Source organism: Streptopelia decaocto (genome assembly GCF_964273445.1).
Source record: "Streptopelia decaocto genome assembly, chromosome: Z".
NCBI lineage: Eukaryota > Metazoa > Chordata > Aves > Columbiformes > Columbidae > Streptopelia > Streptopelia decaocto.
Window position 1 is genome coordinate 60,313,141 of NC_138657.1, and position 27,818 is coordinate 60,340,958.

General features: G+C 41.1%; 1 protein-coding gene across 4 annotated transcripts; it reads left to right on the forward strand.

Moving 5' to 3' along the window:
- Nucleotides 1-1,776: 1,776 nt before the first annotated feature.
- DAB2 (DAB adaptor protein 2) lies at nt 1,777-26,999 on the forward strand. Of its 4 annotated transcripts, none has more exons than XM_082075403.1 (15): nt 1,777-1,967; nt 13,631-13,750; nt 14,828-14,967; nt 15,693-15,791; nt 16,103-16,234; nt 18,262-18,345; nt 18,589-18,612; nt 18,885-18,932; nt 19,114-19,176; nt 20,756-21,406; nt 22,240-22,393; nt 23,203-23,730; nt 24,251-24,342; nt 25,155-25,222; nt 25,946-26,999. In XM_082075403.1, exons 2-14 carry the CDS (start codon nt 13,657-13,659, stop codon nt 25,215-25,217), a joined length of 2,172 nt encoding a protein of 723 aa, XP_081931529.1. In that variant the 5' UTR covers nt 1,777-1,967; nt 13,631-13,656; the 3' UTR covers nt 25,218-25,222; nt 25,946-26,999. The 4 variants fall into 4 exon arrangements, with proteins under 4 accessions (XP_081931529.1, XP_081931530.1, XP_081931532.1 ...); XM_082075404.1 differs by having other exon boundaries at nt 26,065-26,999; XM_082075405.1 differs by having other exon boundaries at nt 1,779-1,967; nt 20,756-21,391.
- The last annotated feature ends 819 nt before the right edge of the window (nt 27,000-27,818 follow it).

Consider the following 27,818-nt stretch of genomic DNA (forward strand, 5'->3'; position numbering starts at 1 on the left):
TCCAGAAGATTATTAGAAATGTCCAAAGTGTTGGTAGATAGTGAAGGACCTCTTGCCATTTCTGTAATAGGTGTAATTTCATTGCACCTCATTGCTCACCATTGACAAATGAAAAGCACGTTCATCTTTTCCAAATTCAGCAACAAATGTTATGAATCATATCTGTAACCATTAGTGCAACTAGTTATAGTATTTCCATGAAATGTGCCTGGGTTTTGTGTTGGGCAAAGCACAAATGGTAATCCTGCTTATGCCAGCACTAGGCTGGACTGCTTTATAGAAGTTGCTTTGTTACTGCTCCATGTTTAAACTAGGCACAATGTCATCCTTCATGTTAGGCAGTCTGTGTAACTCCCACAAAGCATGCTGAGCAAAGTATTATTCTTTAAAACACATACTGCCCTAGGACCAAGCAGCTCCAGTCCTGCTGCTAGGCGTCTAGAACAAGGTGTTCAAAACAATGCACAGTGCAGTGCAAGCTGTACAAAATGAACATTGTTAAACATGAATACAACAGTGTGTCAAGGAATTCAGATCTAATGCTGCAAATACCAGCATATGCGAAGCCAGCAACCTGCTAATTGTAACAAATGTCTCCTTACTTATGTGGTATGTACTTCCTTCCGTGAACACTAAGCTAGTGTATAAAAATACGTCCCTCATGTCCTTTTCAGTTAAAATTAGCACTTCTGAAACAAAAGACAGATACAGGCAAGTGAGATGAAACTCTCAGCTTTTAGTCACCTCAGGCACAGGGCTCCTACCACTTTTGTTATTCATAAAAAAAGAGTACCACGCCATATCAAGGAAGGTATCAAATCATATGGTAGATTTGAATGTGGATGATGACCAAATGCACCCACGAGTTTTGAACCCTGAACTCCATAGTGGTAAAATCACTTTGTATTAAATATTTCCCTCTTCCAGAACACTTAGAAATATCTATCAAACTATCAAAAGTACTAAAACTGCATGAAAAGTGTTGCTCTTTTTTGTCTTTTTAAATTAGGTGTTACTGTAGAGTGCAATATTATAGTTTTGAACAGAAACATTTTGAACTGTATTGAGAAAAAAAAATGTTGGGCTAAGTTTAAAATCTTGAGAAAAAAAATGTTACAAGGACAAAAATGTGATTGTTTTGCTTTGTATTTTTGGTTTTTTGGGGGTTTTTTTTTGTTTTTTTTTTTGGTTTTTTTTTTTTTTAATCAGAGGCTCTTTCATACAAGTTGGAAAACAGCTGTACTGCACCAGGAAACAAAACATGATAGATGTCTGAATAAAGATGAGTGGGAAGGATAAAGGTCAGGTCTGGATGTGACCCAGAAACTGAATTGCACTGACCCAATATTTTGGTTCAGTTAGCCACAAATTTGGAACCGGGGGTGGGGTAGGGGATGTTGGTTTGGGGTTTTTTTTGTGAAGAAAAATAAAACTGGTTTGGACTTGAATTTTTTAACACCATCACTGCACCCACGGTTATGCAGACCCATTTTTTAGAAAAGCATTTCAGGCCTATTACTGCATAACAAGCACAAATACCTGTGCCTCGCAGACTGTGGGTGCCACACCACAAGTTTCTGTGTCCCCACAGAGTCCCCCTGTCTCCCATCCCACTCCTCTCCAGGCGTGTCCTTCGGAGTGCTCGGACCCCCTCCTCGCAGGGGTCTGCCTGGGTCTCAGCTCCCTCACCCCCGCAGCAGGGGCCGGAGCTGCGGCTCGCAAGGGGTTAACCTTGTGAGCACCGACACGTTGAGGGGGAGTAGCCAAGACCAAGCAGCAAAAACATCATAGCACATTCCTGGGTAGTCCTCAGCTGCCAGCATCTGATTAAAACCATATCTCTCGCTGTGAGTGGCTAACTAATCTGAAGGCGAGAGTACAACTGCATATTAAACCGGGCCCCCGGTCCCAGCCAGGCTACCGGCTGCAGTCACCGGATCATGCACAGAGCGGCACGGATCTAGCCTGTAAGTAGCTTTGCGAGAGGGGCTCGGCTCTTGCAAAGCCTACGGTGGGGGGAGAAGGGGCTGTCACCGGGTGGAAGGCAAAGGGGAGCGGCGGGGGTGGGGGAACTTTTCTCCCGAGAACGTGACAGTGGGTGCCTATGGTGGGGGCTGACAAAGATGGGCCGCCGCGGGGTGGAGGTGCTCCAGCCGCGGCCGGGCCGGGGCTCAGCCTGACTTGGCTGCTCGCATCTCCCGCGGGCAAAAGCCGCCGGCGGGGCCGCGGCGCTGGCCGGCAGCGGCCCCAGCCCCACAGGGGGGTCTCAGCCGCGCCGCGGAGGCGGGAGGGCAGGTCGGGGCTGCCTGAGCCAGGCTGCGGGGAGCGTGTCCCGGGCGAGGCGGGGTGGAAGCCGCCTGCTTCGGGCTCTGGCAGGGCCGGCACCCTGGGGAAGCTTGGACGCAAAGTAAATGCACATTTTCATTTTTGTGTATGGGGAGGAGAAAATTAAGGAAAGGAAAAAAAAAGTGTATAAACACTACATTTCACTTAAGTGGCTGATAGGAAAGAGTATCTCTAGTAGTAGCAGAGAGGAGGAAAGGGTTAGGATGCTGTGAAGCATGGGTGGGTTTTTGTGTTGTTTTTGAATAGAACATCCTTGCTAGTCACCCCATTGCCTGCTGGCGAGTCTCAGGTACTTGTGTCCATGATAAATGGGTGTAGTCAAACATGTCCAGAACTAACTGGAATGAATCTTCTACCTTGTCAGAGAAACTGACTTCTCAGCTGATGAGACTTAAAAGTCTAATGATCATCATATGATGACACTTATGTTGGGGCAGTGCCTGTGCTCTGAGCAGTAAGGTAAATGCAGCTGGACTTCTCTGTAGCAGAGCTACCCCTCAGATAAACTGAGGCTGGTTACTTGAGAACTTTACTAGGGAAGCATACAAATCCTCTAGTAAGGTAGGATTAACTTGATTCTTGACTGTTTTTAAGGGGGTTGGAGGTGTGAGGAACTGTTTTAATCTTCTGTTAATGGAGGCAATATGCCTTAAAATGCTATATTTTTGCCTCAGATATTTTCTGTAACTTCTATAAACAAAGCTGCGCAAAATGGGCCAAATCTGAGAGTGTGTATGTTTAGATTGGCCTTTTGTATGCTAAGGAATAGGCATGAGTATGCTTAGGGACGGGAACTCCTGTGTAGACAGGCAGAATAGAGATGCAGATTCAATTAAGGAAAGGTAATTATGAAGCTATCTATTCTTGCTGGCTCTGAAGACCCACCAGGCACTAATAAACTGAAAATATGTTCTTGTGTCTGACCTGTTAGGCAGTTATAATGCAAGCAGCTCTTCAGATCAGCTTCCATTAGGACCTTCCAGGAGGTCAGTGAGGGGAATTGGAATCCAAAGAAAATCTTTTCTTTGGATTCCCTGAGAAGGGGATTTTTTTGAGGGAGTTATCTGAAATCTCTGTCCAAAAAAAGACGATTGCCGTTGCATCCAACACAATGGTTCTTCAGTCATAATCAGGTTTCTGAAATTTTCTGAATGGTCTGAGGATGTGGTAAAGTCTAAAGCAGAAACTTCTATTAATAGTAACTCTCCAGAATTTGCATTTGGAGGAGGAGAACCAAGTGTTAGAAATAATAAGGAGGATGTGAGTGCTAAATGAATTTCAGGTGAACCATCAGAACAGGCACTTAACTAGCATATCTCATGACCTGAAGTATAGGAAGGCTCAGGGTAAAGTGGAGTAGATGCCATGTTCTCCGAGTCTTAAATGAAGAGGTGATTCTATTGAGGGGAATCTAACAGGGTCTTGTGTACTTGTCACTGTAGACAGGAGACTGGGGGAGTGATGAGCACTATTCTGATAGTCCTGTGACTTAGGATACTTCTCAAGTCTTGTGCTCTTACTTCAGACAAAGCTATTGGCTGAGCACCAAGGTTGTTCTCATCACTATCAGTTGGAAGGATAGGCCAAAAATCTGGTAACAGTTTCCTTTCGTCAAGGTAGAGATGGTTATCCAGTCTAAGATGTGCCTTCTACATTTCCAAGTACCTCTATACATCTGCTGTACACCACCCACCTTTTCATTGAGGGGTCAAAGTGCCTGCCTAACCCTATTATCGGGTTCTGTAGACCAGTAGCTGCTATAGATATACTTCTTGCTTTAGGTCTTTAAGTCACAAGCAGATACAGAGACAGTCTAAACAGGTGAGTATAATGTATACAAAGAGTGGCAAAAGAAGCTCTTGCATATTTGGCTCTGTGGGAAAGCAAATATGTGCACTTAGTGTCAAGGAATGGGGAATCAAGGACTGTTGTCTGGACAGGATATTTAGGATAAAAACTGTAGCTTGAGATACGAAGTAAATCAATGTGCTGTAGTCACTGGATATTGTTGCTGAACCTACAGATTTTTCTCTTATGTTAATGCTTTTCTCTACAGGTGAACTTTATACTTCTAGGACTTTTCTGTGACCTGCTGAGTTAACCCAGTGTTTTGGCAAAGCTTGTGGATTTTATTTAGCAAGGGTAGCAATATGTGAGCACTACAGGAATATGAATTTGCTTGGACAATGAAGCAAAAAATTCCACATCCAGAGAAAGCCAACGTGTTCTGGAAACAGTAATGATAATGCAAATCCTGCTTGCTGGCTAGATTCTGTCAAAATAAATGATGAAGATATAGTATGAAGGCAACTTGTAATCTGCAAGGATTTGGGGAAAACAAACAAACAAATCCCCAGAACAACAACAAAAAAACCCCACTAGATCTTGCATGTAGACTAAGGGATTATTAGTAGAATCAAGTCTCTACCTCCTGGGGAGTGGGAATGCTAAGAGGTCTTAATGAGCTTGTGCTAGAAGGATCAAATAGAATCAGGTGTCTAAGTACCACAACTGACAAAACAAACTGACTTTAGAAACCTGATTTTGAGGCTGTATCTGGGTTCAAGGGTCTCAAGGTTACTAAGAAGCTGGCTGAAGCATAGTGACAGGTCTAGTCAATAAACAAGAGGTACCAGTTTCAACAGGATTAGCTTGTTGATACAAGCTGGGCAGCTGAGTGCTGAACAAAGCATCTTCTTCAATCTAACTCTTGTTGGCCCTGGTTGACGTGGGCAGAGACCATTTCAGTTTCCCCTCTTCTGAAAGCATGTGCTTTGCCTGTGCTATGGAGTGCTTTAGTATGAGGTGTCTCAGCCTTGCAGACATTTACTCCCAACTATCTGTGTGTTGTTTGGACCTTTTTAAAGCTTCATAATTGGTACATACCTTAAATCTCAAAGCTCAGATGCTACAGGGCCAGTTAAGGACAGACTATATTTGCCTTGGAGCTGAATTTCCTGCTCCTCTGTCAGTTAAAGTTACATCCTTAAGCAATAAGGTGAGGGATGAAATACTTGATGAGGGTTATCTTTTGAACAGAACAAGCAGGTCTGAGAAACAGGATAATAGACTTTTGCCTTAACAGTCAGGAGGCTTCATGACAATGTCAACTAGGAACTAGCTCCTCCAGCAAAGTGTACTCAACTCTTAATGCTGATGTATCACACAACAGCAAGTCTCCTCCTAGGAGAACTCTCATACATCTGCCCTATAGCTAAAACATCTATGGATGTGACTTTCTTCCCAGGAAGGAACAAGACAAGTTGGGAATATGAAGGATATAGTGTTAATATTGCAACCCATGTTTTGTACCTTAGAGACATCTTCTGGGCTCTCTTGGAACAGGGTTGTTTGTTCTTAAAGGGAGGGCATAAAGGCCACTATATGAGTAAGAACTAGTTTTCTAGTAGCTTGAATAGCAGATCTATCTGCAAACAGCTGCTAGCCTGGCTGATGGAAAGTAAACTCTAGAGCAGGATGGAAGGCTGACACTTGTTCTTGCATGTTTCTGATGGATGGGGGCATCCCCATAGTATGATATCAGAGATGATAGATAGAGATAGAAAATGAGAGAGCCTGGTCAAGTTTACTTTAGAGTCTGTAATTAGTGGCAATAACAGGAACTTCATCTATGGTACATAACAAATGTGTGACTATGGTTACCAATAGGGAAACTTAAGGCAGAACAGTCATTTGTGAAACATGACTAGCTGTTTAGTAGGACAGCTACTGAAGGAACTGCAGTGGAGCTCTGAAAATCCTAATAATTGTTTTTACCTCAGGCATAGATCTTTCTGTACCACCTCTTTAGATTTGTGTCTTGATTAGTTATTCATTGTCTTTCTTGCTGTGCATATAAGGGAGAGTTGAGGCCCTTGGTAATAACTAATCTTGAAGGCAAGAGTAGCCCTTGTGTTAAGCAGTATGCTTCATAATGCCTAACCGAGGATTGAAACTGCTATAGAAGAACCTGCCTTCAAGGTGCAACCAGAATTGTCATCAGTCTTCTAATAACACAGCGTGAATGCAACTTGCACCTGCTACAAGAGACAGTATGGATTGACTCTTGTGAAAATGACTGCTACAATAGGTTATGTAAAGAGAAGCACAGTAGCTGGGACTTAGGTGGAGGGTTCTTCAAATACTGCTGAAATGAATAGTTAAGTAGAGAACGCTTACAGTTCGGCATAGGCCATGCAGAACATATGCAATCTCTCTTAGTACAGCTTGCACACACCCAGACTGTGAAGAGGGATAACTCTGCCAGCACTGGACAGTTAACAGCATGCAGCTGAAACAACCTATGATAACAGCTTCAATATGTGTCAAATTCCTGCTCTGAGAAGGGGGTAAAAAGTATGGTTATTGGCAACTGCCTTTTGCTATACTAACTAGTAAGATCACAAAGTCCTTCTAGTCAGAAGAGAGTCAAGAGTACAGTTGGAAATCGTGTCTGAGCTGTTGTCTACTGCAAACTGGCTTGCATCTGAGTAAACACTAGCTGCCTTGATTAACAACTGTTTTGCTTCCAGGTTGTTTGGTATGTCCAGTGAGTCTCAACAAGTAGTACTGACAGAAGACTGAATGGTATGGACTGCAGGCACATGACATGAGATTCTTCATCCTGTGAGTAGGCAGGTGATGGTTTCCTGAGCAATAGCTAGAACAGACAACTGGCCCCTTGCTCAGGAGCCTCTGATTTATGAGGCTTCAGCACTGCAAACTGGAGAGAGTAGTATAGAGAAATGGCTTCTTAGCAAGCTGCAAAGCATACTATTTTTGTTGGAAAACAGACATGAAGAAACTTCTTGTGGATAACCTGAGTATATCATCTAACAATAAGCCTGTGTTACCAGCAGCTCTCTGTCAAGAAAAAACATAGTGGAGTATCTATCAGTCTTTACCTAAAAGAAGAATCTGGAATTCAGATGCTGGTATTGCTGGTACTAAGAGTGGTGGGGTTTCGTAACCTAAGAAATTAACTAATAGGTTGGAATTCCAAATACTGAACAGAGGTCAGAAAGGTTATTGCCAAGACTTCTTGCAAGATGCTGCATTATTCCTGAAACAATAATTTGAGATGGACTAGTCAGGTGTTTGGACACTGAAGTTCCTGGCTGAAGAATAGCTGTATCAAACAGACTATGACAGAGCTAGTTCCCTTCAACTTGAGATGAAGTCTTCAGGGAACCAGATAACACTAGCCCATGAAAAGCATTTGAATTTTGCCCTTTAAAGTAAGTAGAGGGCAGTAGTTGCTAGCTTATGTCGTTCCAAGTTGCTAGTCAGGTACAGATTGTTTAAACTGGTCATGACTTTTCCTAAGCCCTCTGTTCTAATATTCCTGCAACAGCTGTATTTATTCTAATGACAAGTGGATGAAAAATCAAAAATAGAGCTACTTTGGTTGCTGAGTTGAGAAGTAACTGATTACTTCCTCAGAAATCATGTGCTCAAAAGCATGGCAAAAAGTACTGGTCCAGTTGCACCACTTGAACTGACTGACTTGCTCAGTTCCAGCTGCTAACTTAGTGATCACTTGGCAGTGATTCAAGTGTGCAGAAAATGCTTTTGGGAACTTAGTTTGAAATTCTATGTTCTTACTATAAATCAAAGAACTTGGAGGAGACTTCTGCACTGTTATGATGAGAATGGACTGTTCTGTTCAACTTATAAACTAGCAGTTGGCAAATCAAAAAGGTAAGACATCTGGGTAGATTCATAGACATGATCCTGTACTAGCAGTGATACATGCCAACATCTGTAGCTGACATGACTAATTAGAGTGCTAAGATTTTTATCTACTTTGCAGTTGCTACTGAGGGAAGGGAGCAGCATGAAGGAGGTACTCCCTGAAGTGTCCATTACCACACTTCTATCCCACTGAGCAGATTAATGTCATCCTTTCCTGTTTCTCATTACTGGTTGTGTATGATCAAGAGAGCTGGACTCTGTGCTGTATCCTGCAATATGTAAGTAGAGCTGTAGCTTATTCCAAAAGGGTGTTCCTGTTGGCAGAGGTTGGCAGAGCCCTTAGCATAAGGCTGCCTTAATTCCTCAGCAAAATATTGAACCATCTCTTAGGTGAGAGGACAGAACATCAAACAGAACTTAAAGCTAATTGTGTAAAAGAAGTTCCCCAAAGTAAAATCCTGTTAATCTGAAAATATCCTGGCCAACAGGCCAAGTGCCTGGGTTAACTAAGGCCATGATACCAAGCAAATGATTTCTTAACCACAAATCATGTACCTGTGGCCCAAACAGGACAGTCATACAGGCTTTTCATCCTTTTCAGTTCTCTCTTACAAGACTAACCACAAGGACTTGGGTTAGATTTAGTGGTATAAGAGCCCCTATTCAGTCATCTTCCTGGCAAGTTATGCTGGACTTGTATTCCAGACATGGCATAAACTGGAGGGGAACAGTTCACAAGCTGCCTGTGAACTCTCTGCCACTGCTTGTCTACAAGCAGGTACAAGTTATGTGTATGAACAATATGTATCAAGTTTAATCTACGTGCAAAAGGCTGGTATCTTTCATGTATGTTAGTCACTGGCTACATTAGGTCCTAACAGACAAATTCAATTGTTTTAATAGAGGAAAAAAATAAATGGCAGTGCTTGCATCAGAACAAGCAGCTGTAATTTTCCATCTAAATCATAATAATCTTGTCATGTTACAGAAGGTATGTTCAGCTTGAACTCTTAGACACTGTCAGATGCTAGAGCAACAGGTGTTCTAGTAATGAAACAAAACACTTAAGATGATATTTTATTTGACTCCTGAGCTTGAAGGCAAGCTATTCCTTTGCCTTCCCTATTTGGAAGGCAAAAGACTGAATAGCACATTCATGTTTCTAATTTATTAATACATGCCTAGTGCTTCTCAAGGCTACTTGGGGCACTACCATTGCAGCAGGAACAAGGCAGAAAATCTAATAGTTATGCACATAAGGATTTGTTAGATGCAAAGGCAAATCAATCATACAGCAGCTCACACAACTGCACTATTCTACTTCAAATGTGTTTAGAATGCTGCTAGTCAGGATAGTCCATTATTAGGGAATGTGTCTGGCTTTATAGCTTTGACTCTCACCAGTGATTTTTATGTACTGCTGTTTAGCCTTTAGTCTACTTCCTTGGACTGCAAAACTGAAGTCTTGAATTCCCTCAAGTAGACAGCTTGTTTACCAGCCTTCTGAAAACGGCTCTTCTGTGAAGAACTTGATGACTCAAGATATTTCTAAGAATACTTTGTGCAGGTCCTGATACAACCTTCTAACCAGAAGAACCTGACTTACCCTTCCATAAGTGGGGGATGGAACAACCTGCTTTGGAAGCATGTTCAGCACTTGCACTATTGCTGTGCTTCCGGTCACTATTTTGTCCTAACAGGCTATATTGCCCTTGGCAGTAAAAGCTTCTCTTGTCCTCTCCTGGCCTCCCAGATTCTAATTTGAGGTTAATATTTACATGCAATAACTCTTTAAGCTGAATCATGTACTTGCAGTATCAAGGGACAAAGAAGGAGCACAGGCTGTGAAAAAGATGAAGTATTAGACTACTGAGTAGCTATTCAGCTTACCTGCCTTGCCTCTGACTTTCAGTGTCCCTAGCTTCTTCTCAGACAAACCTTCATCAACACTAAGGCAATTTTCTTTGTCTGAGGGGAAAAAGCCTATTGTCCAGTCTTTATATCCCATGACATGCTACAGCCATAATGGAGATTCTCAATTATTGTCTGGTCTTTAAATCCCATGACAGGCTACAGCCATAATGAAGATTCTCAATCCCCTGTGCACAGGACAAAAATATAATAATTAAAGGTAGCTACCATGTTGCCACCCATTGTTCAAATAAGATATAACTGTGAAAACATCTTTTACGGGAAACTAAATGTGTTCAACAAAACTGTTATGTGCTTCAAGCCTCGCTAAGAAACAGGTCCTTCAAGGAGGGCTTGTCACTACCATTAACTCTCCTCATAGAGAGTTCAGAGGAGACATCAAGAGCACAGTATGCCTGAAGTCCCAGGGTAGATGTGTGGAAATGAGGCACAATGTTGAATGGAGAGTTGCCTGACTTGAAACAGTAGGTAACAGCTCATACTTTAAAGCCTATGTGGTGAGGACCTGAAATGGCTGTTTGCTAAGGAGTGATCAGTGTTTGCTCTTCACAGGAGAGTCCCTGTAGGAAAGAAGGAAGATACTATCAGTGGTCTCTTAACATGCCCTTTCTGGAGTAAATTGAAAAGTAGGTGAGCAAAATGTGGTGTGTATCTACTGATATAGGCAAGAACTTGCAGTCTAAGGCTTTTGAAATAGTACATTTAGCATAGTAGTTAGAATAGGCCATACAATTTTTTAGTGAATAATTAAGCTGTCGTGACAGCAATGATCTTTACCTACATGGAGAAGATTCAAAAGGAATCACTTAACAATCTGCTGACAACGTTGCTCTGGGTATGATTTGTTCTTCACTATACCAATGTAACCGAAGGCATGACTGTCCTTGAATGCATTCCCTTGATGCACATGCATCTCTAACCCTGCTGTACTGCTGGCTGACTCATTTCATATGAACTCAGAATTCAAGTGCAATAGAATAGTCTTTTTTCTAGTCTTTTGTTGCCTTACTTCTGCAGTTGAGTAAGGAAATACTAAGGGACTGAGCAGTGTAAAAGGAAGCATCCAAGCAAAAGCAAGAACTACAAACAGAATACTTTTAACTTCATTTTAGTTACTTGTATGTAGAGCACATCAGCACTTGCCATCAAGATAAAGCAAGCCTGAGTGTGCACAGTTTTGACTTGGGTCTAAAGCATAGAATTTACTTGAGACTGGCTTCCATAGGATGGAAACAGATGGCAATAATGGAGGGATGACTAGAGTTTAAAGTTGTCAGCTGCCCATATGGATTTCTAACATTTTGTGAGTTGCCAAAGTGAGGTCTTTTTTGTGCAATTTTCTTGTTATTGCCTCTTAACTTTACTTCAGGGTGAGATACTTAGTGTGGTTGTATATCACCAGAGCTGGCTGTAGCTCTACCAAGTAAACTGGAGAAGCAGGATCACTGAAAGGCAGGACTCAGCTCCTTCAGGTTGCCGTTTCTTCTTTCCAGCATGGAGCTGGGCAGTGTCCTAGAGCTATGACTCAGCTCCTGGATAACATATCTTAGCTCTGTTCTTCTCCAGGCCTTTTTGTTCTGTTCTCTAACACCAACCTTCCAGATAGGGGTGGGTGGTTAACTGATGGTTCAAACTTAACTCCATTTTTCTTTCCCCTCTGTTTCTGAAGGGCTTGATAAACCTAGGGAGAGGCTCATTATGCTGAAGTCTAAAGGCTATCTCCACCCAAAACTATACCATCAGGCAAGCTAGTCTAGTTTTAAAGAATTTAGTTGGCTTCATTTTACCGATTTCATGTATGATTTTTTTTTTCAATGGACACACTTTGTTTTAGCACTGGTGCAAGTATCCTGCAAAATCCCTGTTGGCTGTAACAGTTTCCCCCTTGATCCTTTGTCAGAATGAACACACAAGCCACTCTTCCACTGATAACATTTCCTAAATAACAATGGTTTGTTATATCAAGTCTTCCTCTAACATTTACTTCTGCTCAGGACCACTTGAAATTTTCACAGCAACACCTTTGTTCCCTCCATCAAATGTTCCCTTGCTGTGGCCTGATAAGTTGTTTATAAAGAAGAACAGATATAGCTGCCAGAGATCTTTCCTATATGAGCACTTTATCTCAGATTTACTTGAGCAATGCTAAATGTAATTCACAAACCATCTGGTATTCAACTAAATTTTTGTATTAACAGCTAGTTCCCTAGAGGCCTTGCTCCTGGCTAAATGGAAACGTGGGCCTTCAGGGTGAAATTCTCTCAGACGTAGGAATTTATTTTCTTCCTAGGTTAAGAATCAGTTAAGCATTGGCATCCATTCCTCTGTTAGTAGCAAGCTGGATGAGTCAGTCTGTAACTATTGACTTAGTAATGAATTTAGGGAAGAGGGGAAGGCAGGAGTGAGAACAAAACCCTGAAAATAACTTCCAAGTAATAGATAAAGCACTAACAGTATCTAAGGCAATTGAGGAATAGACTATTGAGAATCATAAGCTTCTAATGCTAGAGGATATGCAATGCTTCAGCTCTTGTATCTGGGTATATAGAATGTCTCAAATGGTGTGTTGGATAAAAGGGATGGCTTGGTCTGTGGCTGTTCACCTGGACATAGGGGAAATTACTAGTAGATTGTAGCACAGCTATTTAATTATCTAAACAATCTCTTGTCTTCACTTGTCACTGTAAAGTTCAAGGGACTAACTGAAGCCGCTGCAATACCCTAAATAGGAGATTCATAGAACAGTTTTTGCAGCAGATGTGACTGTCTAGTTCTTTCTGGCTTGGTATAGGTCATATTCAGATCTCCATAAAGACAACAGGAATCACTCTGTATGAAAAGTGTGAATCAATGCTTCATCTATGTAGGAACAAAATATGGTGGCTGCAGATTAGGTTTTTTTTTTTTAACATATTTTGCACCTCAGAGGCAAAAGAGTCTCATGGCATAGAGTTAGGAGTTAAGTTGCACTAGTCCATAGTTTCTGTTAACTTGCAGGTTTTTTGAGAAATATAAGCTTACTCTGTTATTACTTCTGAGGTTTGGGCTTTGTTTGTGTTTTGGGTTTTATATATATGTGTTGTGTGTGTGTGTTTGTTTTTCCTGTAACAGCCTGTCTGCAGCCTAAGGAATTTATTTGCTTTTACCTGCTGGGTGGTATAACCTCAGACTTCCACTAACTGTAGAAACATGAATAAGATCTTTTGGCTTCTTTTGGGTGATCTGGTGTCATCTTCATGGGTATTAGTTTGCTAGGATCCTACTACAGAGATAGAGCTGGCAGTGCTGAAGGAGAATAGAGCAAAATATCTGAGGTTCTATAAATAGCTTCAAAGGGTAAAAAGCTAAAGGTTGATAGAGTAAAACAGCGTGATGCAAGTACAGTCTGTGCATGTAGATCAGCGTGATCTACTGATTAGGTATTACTGAGCTGAGGGTTCATCACTTCGTAGCCATAACTTTGTGCTCTCTGTAGCCTAAGATGAACGGACAGTGAGTCAGATGTCCTATATGATAACTACTAAACTTTCAGGCAATAGTGGGCTTCAGTATTCAGCAGAACAGAAATGAACTAACAGGTCTAATAAGAATATTTCTTCTTCAAGGTAAAATATTATGTCTGCCTACTGATTATTATTTTGATTTTTAAAAACTACAGCAAGCATAGCTGACCACCGTCTCATCATGTCTACTGAAGCTGAAACTACTACCATCAACAGCCAGCCAGAGCAACAAGCTCCACCAAAAGCACAACCTTCAAAGAAGGAAAAAAAGAAAGGTAAGAAATGCTTGCTTCTTGAACAACTCCTCTAGACAGTATACTTAATATTTTGCACTTGCCTAAAGCTAAAATTGCTTTCACAGCATAGTTGAAATAACTCTGAGGTTTCAAGCTGACTGGAAGAGTGAGTAAATAGGCTGGTAAAACAAATCTAAGCAGAAGTTAGGCTTTTAGCTTGAAAGGGCTTTTTTAGCTTTAAGTTCAAAAGTTCTCAGTTACACTTGTCTTTTTGCTGAGCCCGTCAAGTCACCAAAAGCTCACAGAAATGAAAGCTTCCTAAGGAGATGACCAGACCCAGGATGGTCCACCCATTTCCTCCTCTACCTCCAGAAAGGGAGTGACAAGCTGGACACAGATACAGATTCTGTTCCAGAGAGGCCACAAACCTCATTTTGTAAGAATTATTGTGTGTCAGATGATAGATTTTTATTGTATATATAGATTAGGTCATGTAATGTAATGACCTCATACAGAAATACACACTTGAAATATGTTGAGCATGCAGAGAAGAAAACTAAGTTCCGAGAATTAGTCCGAATAGCAGAAACAGCAAATATAGCTAATATCTCAAGTGATTATAAGGATGGGGTTACCAGGACTTGCCGTAGAAATGATGGTGCTGGTAGAAAGTTCTGGCAAAAGAACTAGGAGATTCTTGCACACCAAGCAGAGATCTGAGTACACCAGAACTAGAGGCTGACATCAGGATGCTCAGTAAGCATTTCAATATGGCCGTGGAAAGTACTGTTTCTGCTTGATGTTTTTCCTTAGCATTTCTATCTACTTAGCTGTTGCCTATACACATTTCAGTTTGTGTGACAAATAATTGTTCTGAAGTCCCCAAATATTAAGCACTGGGCTCCAATTTTTGAAATGAAGCTAGATTCTGCAAGAGCAGTGTAACCTTAAAGGAGTAACTGTCTTGCAGTGCACACAGTACTGGAAGGAGTAGGAGTTGTTAGCTGTACTCAAGGGACATTTTTAGTATGTACTTATATTTTTTAAAAGATGTCATAGCCACAATGTAGATATTTCTCTCTTAAAAGAAAATAAAAACCTCTTCTCTGTTTCCAGGGCCAGAAAAGACAGATGAATCTCTCTTGGCCAGATTCAAAGGTGATGGTGTAAGATACAAAGCTAAGCTGATTGGCATCGATGATGTCCCAGAGGCAAGAGGAGACAAAATGAGTCAAGATTCCATGATGAAGCTGAAGGTAAGCTCTTGAGCTGACGTGTAAGGAACTGCTTACTGAGGGCTATTCAGAAGTTGATCAAATGATCATTTTGGTACAATTTCAAATACAGCTTACTGGTAGTATAGTAATAATAGCACCATCCTACATGGATGTTGCCTCTAAAGCTGTAACCCCTTCTTCAAAGTATGGTGTTTCTCTAATAGCTTGGGAAGGCTCCTTTGGGTCTCCTGTAGGCATCCAGTATGGATGCTAATAGTATCAATTTGATCACAAATAAGTGAGCTTTGTTTTGGATGGGAAGGATGGAACTCTGCGCAATGTAGCACTGCGCTCAAAGCACACATTTGCATCCTGTGACAATAGTAACACCAAGAGATCTAGATAAGCCAAAGAATAAATGAGACCCTATATCAAGAAAGGTGATTACTTCTGGAGTGCAGAATGCTCACATAGCTTCAATCAGGCCAGGAAAGCTCATAAAGATCCTGCTACTGCAGCAGTTTTGTGAACTCAGAAAAGAAGTTTTAAAGCTTGAAAACACTTACAGAGGAAAAGCAATCTAGTTCAGACCTAGTCAGGCTTATGTTGCAAGAGGAATGCTGCTCTAACTGTACACATACACAGGAATAACTAGATTAGTATTGGTAGAGTCACAGCCATGGGTTCATGAGGAATGTAAGTAAAAAAGTTAAAGTTCAATCTAACAGCTGTCTCATCAATACTTTGACATACATCTTATTCAGGGAATGGCAGTGGCAGCCCGTGCCCAGGGTCAACACAAACAGAAGATCTGGGTGAACATCTCCCTCTCTGGTATCAAGATAATAGATGAGAAAACTGGGGTAAGATATGACATTATCAATATGATTCTCAAAGCAAGTGAGGCACTTGAAAGTTAGACCAATCTGAACTAGATACCTTAACTGCATTGTGTCTCCTTTCCACATACAAAAATTGCCTTGTGAAATGGATTGTACTACTGAAGCCCCCTGCAAGAAATACAGATATATCTTATTGCAATAAGTCAAAGTCTGATAAGTCTGAGTCTTGAACTTAAGCTATTTTCACAGTTTCAAACACTGTAACTACAAAGAACAGCAGCTATTAAGTCTCCAGCAATTTAAACCTGTAGTTATTTTTTTCCCAACTCTAGGTCATAGAGCATGAGCATCCAGTAAACAAAATCTCCTTTATTGCTCGGGATGTAACAGACAATCGTGCATTTGGCTATATTTGTGGAGGAGAAGGCCAGCATCAATTTTTTGCCATAAAAACAGCACAACAGGTATGGAACAGACACCTTTTTCCACTTGTTATGAGTAATGCTATTGTGTAAACACTTAACATATGATAAGGTGTTATGTTGGTACCTCTGAGGTATGAGGGAATACGAGCACAGATGGACAGGCTCTTCTCCTAGAGGAGGGCAGTAGAAGTTGACTGCATCACAAATGGCTTTTATCTTGTTCACCTTCTCTGTAGTCCAGAATAAAAACATTTGAGTATCATTACTTACTGTTATTAACCTTGCTTAACATGCTTGTGTACTATGGAAGTCACTACTGAGACAAATGGAATAATTATCACAGGCTTTCCTGTACAGAGGCCTGTTACTGTCAGTGAGAATGCTAATTCTCCAGTCAAATGACCAGGGCTTCTCTCAGAAGTAACAGGAATGATATTAGAATTCCACTAGCCCAGTTCTCATGATGCTTTGTCTTGTGCAGCAGTGAAAACAGACTTACTCAATTGAAATAGTGTTTCTGGGGCCAGTGAAAGGTGGTCTGGTCCTCCTAGACTTACTTCTGGGAGGAATTCTAATCCTTCTGTGATGGGTTTTCCCCTTGCAGAAATCCAGTATGCAGAGTTTGTCTCTCTGAAGAGAATCTGTATATAAGCTGCATTGGAAACAAGCTACTTGGAATTACTGCTGAGTATTATGGAACTTCCTAAGTGTGCTGAACTTAATTTAGATATGTATCATTTACTAGCTTGTCATTATAAATGTCTTTGTAATAGTCTCCATAATGACTTGATAAGCCAAGACTTCAAAGCTAGTAACTTCTTCATACACATCTGTTCCTGCCCTCCTATAGAACCTGCTGGCAGCTTCGTGCCCACTACAGGTGGGATGCAGGGAATCCCTGTCCGAGAATGTTAGTACATGTTAGGCAGTTGAAACACCCTCTCCTAAACCTGTTTTATTAGTTATCAGAGTCCTGTGCTATATTGGCTTTTCTGGAATTGTAGATTAAGTACAAAAGCCACCTGTGTGTGTTCTGGAGTGGAGTCTGTTATTTCAGAGCTTTTCACCATGAGGTGCCTATAAGCTTAGCCAAGCTGTAGCTAGCTCTTGACTTGCTGCTAGTTGTTTTTAACACAAACTTATCTAGCTGAGAAATAAGGACTTCTGCAGCTCTAGGCTGCTGCAGTTGTTCTGACAACTCTTGAAATGGCCTTTCCTGCAGATGTGTTTCTAAAACCTTTGATTAGGAGAGGCTGATGTTCAGATATAAACGGTGACTTCTGTTCAACATGTTTTCTGCTCAAGCCAAAGGTAGTGGCTAAACAGGGAGACAGACTTGTTCTATTGTAGACACTTAAAAAGCTACTATGTGCCTCTGACACAGCTGCTATGTTCCTCAAGCCAAAGTTTCAAATCTATGTGGCTGAAGAACCTGCCACCACCTCAGTAATGACTCAGAACATTCTTGTTAATGGGGGTGCAGGGAATGCAATGCCTTTTTAAGTCATGCCAGATTTTCATCCTGATGCAGATACTACTTAAAGCTGGTATCTGCTTACATATCTGAGGTGATGATAACCTTACTTTATGCTTGCCTTGGTGATTAACTATTTACATCCTGTTTAAAATAAATGTAACTATAGAAGTTTTTTCCAGGTTCAGCACTGGAGTTGGTAAAAACAGATACAAAATGTTTCCATCTTAGGAGACTATCAGAGAGCTAGAATAAACTTTGCGCTTTTGAGGAAATGTGATTAGGACCTGCCATGCACCTATGAAATCTTGTGCTACAAGCTTATTAGCAAAAACTTAGCAGACTTAGCACAAATACAGCTGCTTTCCCTCTGGAGTTAGCAACAGTTCTAAGCTAGTTGCTCCCCATTTACTCATGGATTCTGCATAAGCTCTCCTATGTGGAGACTAGGCAGTCCTTTAAACTCTTTCTTTTCCTGTTTTCTCAACCTACTGTTGCACCATTTACTAAAAGTCTGGCTGGCTGCTTCCTGGACTTCTACTGAAGCAAGCTGTGAAGTAGTACATGGCCTAAAATCTATGTTCTTTTTCAGGCTGAGCCTCTAGTTGTTGATCTGAAGGACCTCTTCCAATTAATATATAATATGAAGAAGAAGGAAGAAGATGACAAGAAAAAGGTGAGTAAAATTATAGAAAATGCATTAGTCAGCATAAAAATAAAGCTTACTTCAGCTTTGACTTGGCTTTTGGGCTCTTGTAAGACACTCAGGTCTGTCTAAATCCAGGATCACTTGAAGCTATTGGCTGGTAGTTGTACCAGCGGTTTGATCTTCTCTGAGATCTGGTAAGCTCTCCCAGCTGAGAGGCTCTGGATATTCTACATGATGTCTATGTACTAAAAGCCTTCTTTTTTTCTTTAGAGTGAAGAAGCAACTAAGGTTGAGGTAAGTCACTCCAACTTGGCCTCACTTGGTTAGGTATGCTGGTGCAACACAACTAGCTTTGACTTTCTCTACACTGTCAGCATCATGGAGGCAGTGTCAGATACTCATTTACATGGAAGTGAGAGTAAAAGTGGCCTATAGAACCAATACTAAGTAGAGATTTTCCTCACGCTTCCTCTTTCTATCACTTGCTCTTATGAAGCCTGCAAGTCCCTTGCTTAAGGCAAGTTTTAATATTTCAGTTTTTGCTGACACTTATGTATCTATTACAGAACGGTAGTGAAGCACTACCTGCTGATCAAGCTGACAAAATGAAACTGGTAGGTTAAATTTTAGAATTTTATGCTGTTGCTATTAAGGACTTCATAACTGGCTGTCTCTATATTGGGTGGGAAATGTAGGATTCAGAGATGTGTTTACAGTAGGTCTGTATAATGTTTAATTCTTAGTCTCACAAGAACTCTAACAGATACCAATTCTTTCCATATTTCTGGCTTCAAGGGAGTTGACCAGATAGACTTGTTTGGGGATATGTCAACACCTCCTGATATGAGCAGTCCTACAGTAAGTAGAATCTAGCTTAGTTATCTTGGTTCCTGCTTTGAGACCAAACTTAGTCCTAATAATAATAATAATAATATGTGTTTTAACTATATTAGTCCTGGTTTATGGTTTCACTGAGACATCTGTCTAGTTACAATGTACTAGTGTCTTAGGATTATAATAGTATCTACGTCCTAACTGGAGTAGTTAATGTCATTCTTATCCAGCAGAGTTCACTTGAGATTGCATGACAGATAATCCTGCATTGTTAGTCATAGAATCATACAACGGGTTTGGGTTGGAAGAGACCTCAAAGTTCATTTAGTTACAACACCCCTGCCATGGACAGGAACACCTACTAGACCAGGTTGGTCAAAGCCCACCCAGCCTGGTCTTGAACAGTTCCAGGGAGGAGGCAGCTGCAACTTCTCTGGGTAACTTCTTCCAGTGTCTTACCACCCTCACAGTAAATAATTTTTTCCTAATATCCAATCTAAATCTACCCTTTTTCAGTTTAAAATTTGTCCTTTGTCCTATCACTACACTACACTTCCTGATACAGTCCCTCCCCTTCTTTCCTGTAGGCCCTCTTTAGGTACAGGAAGGCTGCTATAAGGTCTCCTGAGAGCCTTCTCTTTATGCTAAACCACAACTGTCCCAGCCTGGCCTCATAGGGAAGGTGCTCCAGCCCTGTGATCCTTTCTGTGGCATTCCTCTAAACTCACTGTGACCCAGCTGCAAGACCTTGCACTTGTCTTTGTTGAACTCTATGAGATTCACGTGGGCGCACCTTGCTAGTGAGATGTCTTGGGAATGTGTACTAGAAGTACCTGTTTCTGCTGCTATGAGAACTGTTAGAGAAACTATGCTAAAGTTGTTTAAAGTTGAAGCTCATTTAATGGACAAATGAATCCTTAAGTCTCTGAGTGGACTCCTGGCTATTCTGGATGAGTAGCTCTAGCTCAAGATATGGTCTATCTCCACACAAGCATGCATAAACCTTGTCATAGCTCAGTATGACCCCAAAAGTCCTACTGGTTTATTCTGGCAAGTGTAGGTCACCATCAGCATGATACAGTTGGGGCTATCAATCCAGCAAGAGACAAAATCTGACTCTTCTACTACCTGCTTAGTGGAGAGATGGCATATTAACATTGTTGACCAGCAAACAGATCTCTAATCTTAATCTGAGATTACAATTTGAAGTCACACTAAGGCAGTGTGATTTCACAACTTGTCAAAACTGAGAACTAGAAGTCAAATAAGGGTTCTTGACCCAAGTGAATGTTTAGGTGTAGTTAGAGCTCAATGACCCTATAGTCTCTAGGCTGCATAACAAGCATCTGGTATTTAACTATGGGATCTTAAAATAGGTGCTTTTAACATTGTGTGATTTGCCATGATTTGACCACAGCCGGCAGTGCTTGCCCTTATGGCTTGTAAGATTAAGATTTAGTGCAGCTTCACTGTGACATTTGGTACTTACTAGTATAATGTATTAGATACTAGGATTTCTCCTTTTGCAGCTGTTTTACTTGAGCTTTTGTACTATGCAGCAATTCCTGCATAAAACTAACTCTTTTTCTTTCTGAACAAATAGGAAGCTAAAGAGATTCTGTTAGTGGATCTAAATTCTGAAATTGAGACCAAACAGACTTTTACAAAAGAGGATCTCTTCTTGAATGGCATCACAACCTCTCTTCCACAACCAAAGCCACAGCCACCCTTCTTGCCTGAGACTTCTTTCTCTACCAATCTCAGCTTCTTTCCCACACCTAATCCAGATCCTTTCAGTGATGATCCTTTCACACAACCAGACCAATCTGCACCACCTACATTTGATTCTCTAAAATCTGCTGATCAGAAGAAGGAAAGTCTTACTACCTTGACATCGGCTGGTAATGGTGCTTCAAATGGTGATATTGACTACTTTGGCAAACAGTTTGACCAGATTTCTAACAGAACTGGCAAACGAGAAGCACTATCAAGCCAATGGCCACCTGAGAGTAAGTCGCCTGCAACAACCACTCCAAATGGGGTACCAGAGAGAGAACAGAATGGCTTTCTTAAAGCCACATCAAACCTGTTCATGGAAGGTCCATCCAAAGGAGTATCTCTGCAGAATGGAGTAAAGCTGGATTCTGAAAGCAATATCCAGCTCATGTCACATGAGTCTATAACAATTAGCCCACCACCACAAAGTACCAAGCCAGGAAGAGGAAGGAGGTCTGTCAAGGTGAACAATGTTCAAGTAATTAATGGTGATATGTGTGCTTCTAGTTAAAGAATCTGGGTGAAGGAAGCTTTTCTTTCCTCATGCTGTGTGACTGACTGAACAGCTTCATAACACATCTGCTTCTACCTGTCTTGCTTACGCTAATCTCTCTGCAGCCACAGTACATTCTAATATTTTGAGTGCTTCATAGTAGCTATGGTCACTAAATTATATACTTTCTTCCTTAATGCTGCCATACTTCTGTAAAGGTCTGGTAAGTATGCTACTATGTATATTAACACTTTTTATAATGCCAGAACCTGTTATGATAGCTGTATGCTCATCAGCCTGTGGTTTCCTAACAATGAGGTACTAATACTAGCTTACAGAAACCTATGTAGTGCCTCAGTACCTGCCTACTGAGAGCAATCTCAGTGACTTTCCTGATTAAACACAGGTTGGCTCTAGGTCACCTGCATTTGTCTTGCACTCAAATGATGCAAAACTCTGTTTCTGACCTTGCCACAACTGCAGGTGTCACTGCAGACTGAGCAGCAATGTTTACATGGGTAGGGGACAGGGAGAAGCTCATTGTGAGAGTAAATAATTGAGTCACTTTAAGTCTCACTCTTTTGCTGTTGGCTTGTGACTACTATATATTATACTTACTTAATGCCATGCATGTCAGCAGGCATGAACAATATGGTGAAGCTGAAACTCTTGTGTTTGGTCTCTAAAGGATACATCAAAGCTCCTTGCTGTGGTCTAACTGAAAAGCTTGTAGCTCTGGACTAGGGAATCTCAATCATGCTAGCATGTGTTCTGACATGCCCTCTCACAAAGCTTTTTTTTTTTTTTTTTCTTTCTAGACTTCATCAAATGATTTATTTAGCACAAACTTCTTTGTGCCAATTACAGAGAACCTTAGTTTGACCTCAGTGGCACAAACAGGACCAGTGCTAACTAGTTCACTGGACCTCTTCAAAACAAGTTCTACCACAACATCTCCATTGGCTGGTCCAGGTTAGTTCACAAAATTAAGGTTTTGCTCCAGTGTAAGCTATCTGCTGCCACCAAAACATGGGGTTATATTTTTCCTTCATGTGTAATGCCATGGTCTTTAATCTATGTGCTGTCTGCCCTAAACTATTAGAACAGAAGCCTAAACCCTGCATCCTTTACTGGAATGGGGCTTTTTGCTTAAACGTTGACAGTAGAGTGCTACTTCAGATACACATGGTCCAAGAGAGCCAAGCACAACTTGGGAGGCTAGGGTAACACTGATGCAGAGTATTAATAATAATTTACACGGGGTAATTACATGGCAAATGCATCTTTTGCTTCTGTGCTAAGGCCAAATATGTTCCTTCTCCTGTTATATCAACCTAAATTCTTTTCTCCCAGCACTAAAAGAAAAAAAAGTTAAACCCTTTCTCACCTCCTGACCAAATGACTTGATTTTTAAATGTAAATCATAGGATCATTTGGCTGGAAGAGACCCTTAAGACCAAGTCCAACTGTAACCTAAATCTAGCACTAAACCATGTCCCTAAGAGCCTCATCTATTTGTGTTTTAAACACCTCCAGAAATGGTGACTTTACCACTTCCCTGGACAGCCTGTTCTAGTGCTTCACAGCTTTTTCTGTGAAGAAATGTTTTTTGATAACCAATTTGAGCCTTCCCTGGTGCAACTTGAGGCCATTTTCTCTCATCCTATCACTCGCAAACAGCACATGAAAAATGTTTTGCTGGTATCCTCATTGGAACTTAAACACTCCTGCCTGAGGTTTTCAGGTGACTGAAGTGCTGTGTAACAACAATCTCCCCCTAGGTGGCTTGCCAGTAACTTCATCGTCGTGGAATACACAGACACCTGCCTTCACTCAGGCTGCATCTGTCTTTCCTGGGTCTATGATGCCTGCTCAGCCTACAGGATTTACTCAACCACTTGCCTTTGGTACCCAAGCAGTGCCAAGCTGGAGCCAGACCACATCTTTTGGCCCAACAGCCCCTCAGTCCTCTGGTCTCTGGGCACAGGGAGCACAAGTTCCATCTAGTTCATGGGCACAGCCATCCGGTGCTGTAAATCCCTTCCAGAGTAGTGTGTTCCCACCTTCAACACTCCCTGCTCAGACACCATCTGTACTTCCCTCCTTGTCAACAACAACTAGCCCACCTCAGCCACCACCGAGAACTGCACCTCAGAAGGAGCTATCCAAGAAAGAGAGTGATGCTTTTATTGCTCTTGACCCTCTTGGTGATAAAGAGATGAAAGATGTCAAGGAAATGTTCAAAGACTTCCAGCTGACAAAGCCGCCTGCAGTACCAGCAAGAAGAGGAGAGCAGCAAAGCCTTTCAGGTGCTTCTGGAGCTTTCAGTAATTATCTTAGTAGTAACGTAGGAATTCCTCAAGATAGTACTGATTATGGCGACAGGGAAACTAGCAATCTTTCTACCAAAATGACTGGTAAAATATTTTTTGCTCTTCTGCTTGGATAGCTGCTCAGGGATTGGGATGGCTGATCACTTGTATTTTCTGATACAATGAAAATAATTATTTAATGGTTACTGAAACAGAGGGTTAAAGGTCTATCTCCCCTAAATACGTTACAGAATTTGTCAGTGTCAGTGGCCAAACACTGACATCTAGTGCCCAAACTAAACTAGAATGAGGTAAACTCTAGAATGTTAGAAGTCCCATGTATTTTAAGTGTTGTGAGGGACAAGCAGGAGATAAAATTGTGAGGTCACTCAGAGTGATTTCCATGTGGGACATTTTTGTGCATCTAATTAGATGAGTTTTGTTGTTGCTATACAGGCAGAGCTGGGTCCTTGTTGATGCTGTTATGTGAATACAGCAGTATGTCTCTTTCCCTTAGAACCACCAAAGCCTGTTCCCCGACAAAGTGTACTGCCGGCTGATGGCCTATTTGAAAGTCAAGCTAAAACAGACCCCTTCAGTGCCTCATCTGTAAGTAGTAAAAAAGCAAAACAAACAAACAAAACCCACCAACCTTTCTTTCTCCTTGACAACAGGATTGCCTGTGTTTGAGCACTGCCTTTATCCTGGCTTTAGAGGCTGCAGAACAAAACTTCTTGCATGTCTGAGGCCAATATTTAGTCTAACAGAAATTATTTGTTGCAAGAAAGCTGACAAAGTATCATTTTGTTTGGCTTGGGTCCATAACCAGTTCCGCAGGCTGCAGAAGTCCCCTTAGCAGAAGGTTCTTCAGTAGTGGGTACTTCTACAAAAGACTGTCAAATAGTGTAGCTGCAGAAGTCTTGCACCTCAATTATACTTACCTGTCTGTGGAGCAGACTGGATGTTGTGGACTGTGCAGCTCTCTTGCTGAACAAATGGGAGGCTCCCATGTTCAGGACCCCCTGGGGGAGGAAGTGGCTTAACCACATCACTCTATTTGGGACACAGCACTTGAAGCCCTTGGTGGAAACACTGGATCAATCCCAGAATGATGACTTAAGACATCTAGCACTTAGCTAAAACAGACCTCATCGGGACTACACTGGCTCAGCTCCAAATGAGTGTTCAGGAAGCACACATGATTTTTCTGAAAGACACTTTGCCTCAGAGTGGGGTAACTGCTAATACTGCTTTAGAGGTCTTTTCTCTTGTTGAAGCAGTACAGTTGATGTGTATTTAGCAGAGTCTCTGCAGTGTTCTTTTCAGGAAGTGTTTGTAACAGGAGCTAGCGGATTCAGTCATGCAGAGTAAACCTGGTGAAACCTGGAAATCCATTAACAGCCTATGATCTCTCTCCTTAGAACAAATTTCAGAAACCACCTTCTGGTCCTTTTGGTGATCCTTTTGGCAACCCATTTGCATAGATCAGGTAAGTTTTCCACTAATAAGACAACCTACTTTGTTCTCTGAAATTGATTCAGAAAAGCTTTGATAAGGGGTGGGCTAAAAAATGCGCTAGCTTAATTCTGCTCCTGTGAGATAGGGCAAACAGTCCCTAGAGGAACATGTCTGCTATAGAGTACCTCTACATAGACTTGTACATAGCTGTGTCCTGGCTAAGCCTAGGGAACTTCACCACCTTAGAAATAAATATTTTATTCTTTCACAGACTTAAGTCTCAATGATATAATAGATATAGAATTCCTTTCCATTAGGAAAATTAATGAGTAAATAGATGCTTCAAAATGCAGAGGGCCTGACTGCATTCCTTCAGATCTCTCTTTCCTAAAGTGCTAGCACACAGTGCCCCATACAGCTTTCTGAAGTTTAATCCCCTAAATAATTGCGGATTTGTACTCTGGGTAAATTGAAGTAACAGCAAAATAAGGGTTGTTATGAGAGCTTTTGTTACTAGAAACTAATGTAACTCAAACTCTCATATAATTGACTAAAGAACATGTACTGTCAAACTAGCAAATCTGTTCCTCTGCCATACCTCTAAATCTTGTCCTGAAATACTGTCTCGCTTTTAACGGAAGACAAGGGTTACTATTTATTACTTTAGTTTTATTTTCAATGGCTCTAAGCTAGTTTAAGCAATAAAAATATAATTTATAGATATCCTAATGCTAAGTCCTTTTCATCACACTAGCCATAACCAGAAAAGAACAAATGGGACAACTGGACCTCTTCTCAACATGATTTTTCTACTTGTTTCACTTTTGCTGTCTGCCACTCTTGCTGCTGTTCCATGATGTCTGTAATCTAAAGTATGTCCAGGTGGATTGAAACACAAACCCTCAAAGAACATGCTGTGAAGATAATTCAGGGCAAAGCAAATGGAGAGCTGGACTCATGCTGAAGACCCAAATTCAAATCGGTGGATGTTAACTTTACTTTAGTTATTTGCAATATTTCACAGAAGAGCTTAGCAACACTAAGTCATGTGTCTTGTAAATGTGGTCACCACAATTTCTCATTTCTGTAGCACTTACTGTCCTAAAATATAGGAACTGAATGTACCTGGGGATAAAGTGTTGCTTTCATAAAAGGGGATAGAATTAGTAGCTGAAACTACACTTTAAACAACTAGGTCAGTTGCCTGTTATAACAGCAGCCAGTTGTAAAGTTAAGTGGAAGCTACTCTTCTAATTGGTGACTTGATATGACTTGGTCTCTGAGCCAGAAAGCTGTAAACTATATGCTAGGGAAAAAATATTCCAGTACTTGTCTATTTAGCTAATGGTAAAAGTAGCATTCTGCCATAAATGTTTAATAAAGGGACTAACTGTGGGGTCTGTAAACAGAACTGCTGGGGTCCTGAGTACTAGAGGTCTACACTGTAGGGTCAGATAAGCTGAAACACTTCTTGCAGAACATTGAGGTAGTCATGGACACTAACTGTTGTCTTGGTGCTAATATGGCTTTTTTCAGAGAGGGAAATCTACTAGGATTACTTTTTTATTAAGCGGGCTTGGCAGACAAATGGAACAAGCAGATGGGCTTCTTGCATATATCTTGGTGAATATCCTTGATGTTGCTCAGTTTGAGTTGTCACATGGTGTAGCATGGCATGTTTTCACTATGTTAGAAAGCAAAAAAAAAAAAAAAAAAATTTCATGGCTTCACTACATGCCTAGATTCCTTGTGAACAGGTGTATCGCCTCTGTGCCATTAATGTGAGGTTGTTCTCCATCTCTTCAAAACTGTGCCTTTTCTAAAGAACCTCCTTACTAACAGATCTCTAGATCAGTTGGTTATAACTAACTGTAACAGCTACATTCCTGGCCAGTGGCGATGGCTGATGTGTCAGAGGTTTTTCTGTTAATGCCAAGTATAAACTTGAAATAGTATTGTTAAATCAAATGCCTAAGCCATTACTGAACTGAAGAGCTAAGAAAGTCAACTTGAATACAGCCTTAGTACCCAATTCAGCCAGTCATGCAGTTAGTCTTGTGTATAAACCTCTCTTGCACTTTCTGTAATGCAAAAAAAGCTATGAATTTAAGTACTTGTCTCAAACTGGAAATGTAGAAACTTATGGATGTTACACTGTTATATAAAACTGTAGTATCTCAAGTAATGTTACCTAATGACATTAAAAAAAGCAGCTCTTCATACCAAACAAATGTTGGTGTGACTGTTGATTCTGTCCTCCATAAATCAATCTTGTAGTCCAGTTGGCACTGGAGTTCAGAGCCTGCTAAGAGTTGTTTCTCCCAGCTTCTTACTATAGCTGTCTGATAGCTGTCTTGTCACCTTCTTCCTTCTCGCATCAGGCTTGTTCAACAAATGCTGTCCCACAGTGAAAAATAAATTCTGCAGCTGACGTAGTGAACTGTTGCTAGAAGCTCATCCTGTTAGCTGCTCAGCTCAAGCTTGCTACTATTAAAGATGCTTTCATGCTCCCTTTTGCAGCACCATCAAAGCTGGATACTTGCATTGCACTGAGAAGTGTCATTAATTCAGCTTTTCTATTCTAGCTTTGTAGGATGTCTAAACTGATCTTGGGAAAAACAAATCAG

Bases quoted from the DNA above. Each gene is read 5' to 3' on its own strand.
- DAB2 (XM_082075403.1), top strand. From the start codon at position 13,657: ATGTCTACTGAAGCTGAAACTACTACCATCAACAGCCAGCCAGAGCAA. The intron at 18,346-18,588 runs GTGAGTAAAATT...TTTTTTCTTTAG, and splicing joins AAGAAGATGACAAGAAAAAG to AGTGAAGAAGCAACTAAGGT. The intron at 19,177-20,755 runs GTAAGTAGAATC...CTGAACAAATAG, and splicing joins CTGATATGAGCAGTCCTACA to GAAGCTAAAGAGATTCTGTT.